The sequence below is a fragment of the Coregonus lavaretus genome, assembly GCF_964263955.1.
Source record: "Coregonus lavaretus genome assembly, contig: HAP1_SCAFFOLD_6665, whole genome shotgun sequence".
Taxonomy (NCBI): Eukaryota; Metazoa; Chordata; class Actinopteri; order Salmoniformes; family Salmonidae; genus Coregonus; species Coregonus lavaretus.
The window spans coordinates 25,427-31,426 of record NW_028166183.1 but is presented as its reverse complement, the minus strand read 5'-3'; the positions used below and the strand labels follow the sequence as shown (position 1 = coordinate 31,426).

At 43.6% G+C, this 6,000-nt stretch overlaps 1 protein-coding gene across 1 annotated transcript in view; it reads left to right on the top strand.

Moving 5' to 3' along the window:
- Positions 1–8: 8 nt before the first annotated feature.
- LOC311114977 (CUGBP Elav-like family member 5) overlaps positions 9–6,000 on the top strand; it is a gene marked incomplete at both ends in the record, with an annotated part of 29,567 nt that continues 23,575 nt past the window's right edge. Inside the window, 3 exons of the mRNA XM_084190203.1 lie at positions 9–50; positions 1,023–1,046; positions 5,730–5,895. Coding sequence (XP_084046329.1) covers positions 9–50; positions 1,023–1,046; positions 5,730–5,895 — 232 coding nt within the window. The remainder of the gene's footprint in view (positions 51–1,022; positions 1,047–5,729; positions 5,896–6,000) is intronic.

Sequence of the window (6,000 nt, the reverse complement as noted above, 5' to 3'; positions counted from 1 at the left end):
ACCCAGCCATTGCCCTGCCCTTCAGCACCTACAGCACCTACGCACACGCAGTGAGTTAACTAACACAACCCATTACCCCTCTTACCTCCAACACCCCCCAGGGCAGGGCCGTGAGTTATCTAACACAACCCCCAACCCTCCATACCCCTCTTACCCCCCAACACCCCCAGGGCAGGGCCGTGAGTTATCTAACACAACCCCCAACCCTCCATACCCCTCTTACCCCCCAACACCCCCCAGAGCAGGGCAGGGCACCATCCACACATGGCAGACCCCAGGCTCTTTGATGAACTCACCTGGCCCATGCTGCTCCCCGCTCTGCTCCCCTCTCCTCTCACCAGGGGCCAGAGATGACTCAGAATATTTCATAGGAATCTTATCTCCACACACACCTCTTTAGCCTGCATCCAGAGTTACTGCCGCTTAAAGGGAGCTGAAATGGGTTCAGTCCGACACGGATAAATACCTTAACCTTAGTCACAGCAGACTGCATAAATATACACACTATGTATATATTTATAAAATAATGACGTTCTTTCTTTATTTACTTATTTGTACGGACGGGCAGAATTTCTTTTTTCTTCTCTAAATGCCAGGATACATTTTTGAGGCTGCCCAGGTCTCGGGGGCTTCCCCATTTTCCTGATGTTCATATCACAGGCATGGGGACCAGTATGAAATGTGTAAATTGACCGTCCCAGAGTAATTGCGAGGCCATCTCTGTGCTCTCTCCAGTTAAACTCCTACCTTCATTACAATTCATGAAATGCAGCACATCCCCAGGAAATGTGGAGAAATGCAAATGTTTCAGGAGTGGTGGTCTGCTGGGAGAGCATTGTGTCCCGCTCAGGTTGGCCATGACTCTTATTTACTGTGGCAGAGCCCCACGCACCCCATCACACACACACACACACACACACACACACACACACACACACAACACATATGCATGCATACACACATAGCTACACACTCTGTCACCAACTCTATGCCACACAACAACATGTGTCTTGTTTTTCCAGGCACTGCTGCAGCATGACAATGAGGTGGGTATATGCCAATCCATTGCTTAAGTTTTATGAATGATAAGTTTCTAGTCATGTTAGATATTTGATCATTATAGTTACATTTATTAGATATTAGTTACAGTCATTATTGTTATAGTTATTAGATATTAATTATTAGTTTCCGTTATTATAGTTATAGTTATAATAAGTAAAAATGCAGCTAGTTGTGTTTTATTCCACCCTACACATTTTATCTAATGAATTCCATTACTTAAACCATGCTTTCAGTTGGCACAGGAACAATGTTATTATTCAACAGTGTGGAGTTTCCACTCTGCAGTTTTGATTGAATACCACAGAAACCCTAGATTATTGCAGCATGTGACAGTCTTTCCTGTTTATTGGGTTGGAATGAACTGCAACAGGGTTATACACTTTAAATGTTTCTTTACTTTATAATAAACTACTACACCCTCCCCAAGAAGAAAACCCACAATGATACAGAATAACTTTATTTTAAAAGTATGTATTCCTCCATATGTTTTCCAGTATATATAACTAGCAGGGTATGGAATACAGACATCTACAGGGATCGTATATATACACAGTACAGTAAAATGCAAATTCAAAGAGCTGCTTCACAAATACAGCAGTGGATAGGATTATAGAGTTGAGCTGACAGCCTGTAAATTGGATTTTAGTCAAACCAGGGGAGGGGGGGTTGTGAACACAAATTGGAGGGATACAACACTGACAACATGTGCCAAAAATGAGAAATGTGCCGTTTTCAAGATAGACGCAGCACTGTTCTGACAGATGACATCCCATTTGTGATTTCACGAAACATAGGGAGAGAGAAGGAAGATATTCCTAGACCATTCCAAATGGCTGATAATAGTTGTTTTAAAGAAGCAGTGTAAATACACGATAAACCAGCTACCCATTTTCCCTGTCATCTGTTGCCTGTCAATACACATGGAGCATATTTGTACATGATTCGATTTGTTTTGTGTTGCTTGCTTCCTCTCATCTCAATCCTTGTGTATATTCCTGAGAACAGCCATTTCAGCTTGCTGTCTCAGAAATGCTACATGCCATGTCAGTGTGAGAAGGGAAGGCTTGGAGATGTGCGACACTAGATGCACAAACTCATTATTAGATTATTAGATTGAATGTGAGAAAAATGTATGACTTGAGAAAATAGTTGTTTTAACAGTGTGCAAATGGTAAAGTTATGTGTGGGTGAGGGGTAGGAGGCGCGTGAGTGTAGTACTCACATTGACAAACATCGCCCCCTGTTGGAACTAGTCAGAATATATATAGCTGATCCTTTCCAACACAACCCAACCCAACACAGATCAGGAAATTAGCAACTATAAAAACTCAATGTAAATTGAGAATGTGTTTTACATTAAATCCAGCTATTTCATAAAAGAGAGGACCTAACAACTGATAATGAACTGATTGGCCTGTCCTCTCGTCTTACCAAAACCACCAATCAGTTCATTGCACAAGCAGGAACTATGCACAGCCAATAAGGAGGAGGATGTTTTATATAATGCCTAATTAAAGGTTCCAAACATAATACAAGAGAGAAAACATTTATTTAGGTAAGGCTACTGTACAGATCTGGACATTTAATTTAAAATGACCTTATAAGTGGGACACCCTCCCAAACCAAAACACACACACACACCACAACACACATGCACGCACGCACACACGCATGCACACACACACACACACACACACACACACACACACACACACACACACACACACACACACACACACACACACACACACACACACACACACACACACACACACACACACACACACACACACACACACACACACAGTAAAGTGCAGCAGGGATTAAACAAACACTATTAAAACCCCACTAAGGAGATACATGATGGTAACAAATGAAGCCATTAAGCACAGGCCAGGCAATTGCAGTGGACTCCATTGTTTTCAGGTTTTCTCTGCTGGAGTGCACACCAGTCTGCAGTTTCAGGCAATCTGCAGGTCCAAGACCTCAATAACCGGGTTCTTTCCCCCCCCCCACACACACACACCATTCTCTCCTCCTCCTCAGTACCTGTGCAGGACTGGCTGGAAGGTTAGGTGCTGAGAGTTAGCAAGTCACAGAGTAGTGCTACAGAGATAATTGCCATGTGATAAAGAGGTGATTGCCTGCTGGAACCAGGGGAGAATAAAACCATCAGGTTGCAACAAAATAGCAGATGCCTGACAGTAAATGGATGCTGTAGCACGGGCAACTTGTTCCCTGCTTCTTTTCTTCTCCCTTCGTTTATTTTATTTTCTTCCTTTTTTTCACATTTCGTAGCGAGAAAAAGTTATGGCCATGATGATGACGACTCAGTTCAATGCAATTTAGCTCTTTGTCTGCCACAGACATTTTGCTATCTACTGCCGAGGATAAATATACTGTAGCAATGGCTTCTGAATATGGATGAACGTTGTAGAAAAAAGAAAAAGAAAATGACTCTGAATATCTCTGTCAACACTTCCAGTTGGTGGACCAAGGCTTTTTATCAGAGCCAGTTTGTGTTACCCACTCTCATTCCAACATAATTACAGGCCTGAGCTTCCAACTTGCTGCATTTTAATTCTGAAAAAGCATCACTGAATGCCATGTTGTTATGCATGACAGTATGGCGGCTGGCATGAAGGACTGCATTATCTATGCAATGCATGTAAAGTAACGGCGGCCTTCCACCCCACTCTGTTATTCTACCATCTAGGCCTGCTGCAGCTTGTATAGGCCACTGGCAAATGGATTGCAAGCTTATTCAAGTAAGCCCAAGCCCCAAGCTCCTATTGAAAGCAGGCAGAAGAACCTGAGAGGGGGACAAAAGCCAGTGACGGGTGTGACAGTATGCTCTAACACAGGGGCCAATGAGATCAGAGGCCCTCTACCCCAAATCTCCAACCCTAGTCTGATCTTAATGAGGGCATTAACACCATCCCTATCCTACACCAAGCACAGCTCTCACATTGACTTCCTCTCATTGTTTGTTTTCTTTTTTCTGTTGTTTGTGATTTGGTTTAGATGTCCTTTTCTGAACCCCTAAAATCTCAATTTATCTTATTCAAAGCAGAATGGATGATCCCCATTTGTCACATTGATACAATTATGCAAATGACAAAAGGAGTTAATAGATAGTGGTGGCAAGGCATGTGGCTAATGGATGAGGTGCCAGCGGCGCCCGTTTTGTGGCGGGACAGCCGCTTTCAGGTTAACTGACAGGGGCATTGAGGGAAAATAATTGGCTTTTCCTATCCAGGGACTCCACGCAAATACAGGGAGAGTGGCATCTTCTGCCTCAACAGCACAATATGGTCATTAGCATCAGAGCTAGCTATAGTGGCAGAGTGATTTCTGCTTAGCTGTGTCTGACTCGGGGGGGGGGGAATAGGGAGCGATGGGATAGTCCCATCTTGATCATGTTTTTCCTCCACATAGCTGCATCCCTGATCATGAAGTACATGCCAGCATTGATTTCCCAGATAAACCCACTGGTCCAGAGGTTGCAAACACCATTGTACAATGATGGATTTTCTCTGGAATTAGGCCCTCTGTAGCTGCACTGCAGAGAGAAAACTGAGATGAGAAATACTAGGTGTGTATGTGGGTATATTCTAGGCAGTATTGGATAGAGAATGGGTTTAGCTGTGTGTGTGTTAATGCTAAGTGGTAGAGGGTGTCAGCCCAGTTCTTTATCAGTGTGTCCAGTGTAAATGGACTGTCATTACAGGTCGTTGCTAATGACACGCCAGTGGCACCGCAGCAAATTAAAAAGAGCTCAACGAGCGGAGCCACTGAGAGATGTCACTGTCACTGCCCCTCCACTTTACCTTACACAACCAGAGAGGGACACTCACAGAGAAGTTTGACCAAGGAAGATAAATGCAATTCAATTCAATTCTCCCAGGTCCCTAGAGACAGGAATAATATGCACATGTCAATCCGTTGATTTAAATGAGCCCAACAGACAGCTATTGAAACATTCCTACAGCTGCTGACAGCCCACTCACTGTGAGGATAGACAGATTCACTAAACATCGCTTTACAGACTTTTATTTTCTTCCCTTTCTATTATTCCCGTTCTACTTTCTGTTCACTTTCATGCACTATCCATCCATCAACTCCCATCTTTCCCTCCCTCTATTCTAACCTTCCTATGCTCATCTCTCCGCTCTCTCTCTCTCTCTCTCTCAATTCAATTTCAATTCAAATGGCTTTATTGGCATGGGAAACATATGTTTACATTGCCAAAGCAAGTGAAATAGATAATAAACAAAAGTGAAATAAACAATACAAAATTAACAGTAAACACTACACTCACAAAAGTTCCAAAAGAATAAAGACATTTCAAATGTCATATTATGTCTATATACAGTGTTGTAGCGATGTGCAAATAGTTAAAGTACAAAAGGGAAAATAAATAAACATAAATATGGGTTGTATTTACTCTCTCTCTCTCTCTCTCTCTCTCTCTCTCTCTCTCTCTCTCTCTCTCTCTCTCTCTCTCTCCTGTCTCTTTCTCCATCCTTTCCTCTCACTCTTTTCTCTCTATCCTCTCGCTTTATTCAAATTATTTCTCACTGCCCAGCCCTCATTTCCCTGTCTTTCTCTATTCTCCCACCATCCATACTAACCTTTTTCCCTGTCTCTCCCGCCTGCTCCCCCAGCTCATGCAGCAACAGGCAGCCATCATGGCAGCGAGCCACGGAGGCTACCTGACTCCCAGCGTGGCCTTCCCCGCCACCCAGATTCACCAGATGGGGGCGCTCAACATCAATGGTCTCCCACACAACTCCATGACCCCGGTGTCGGCTGAATTTCATCAGGCGCTGGGTGAGCAATGGGTTTCATTCCCTTTGGGTGAGTGTTTGTGTGTGTTTATGTGAGTGTGGGGAGTTTCGGAAATGGGTGAGGGAAGAGGGAACTCAGACTGCAGCA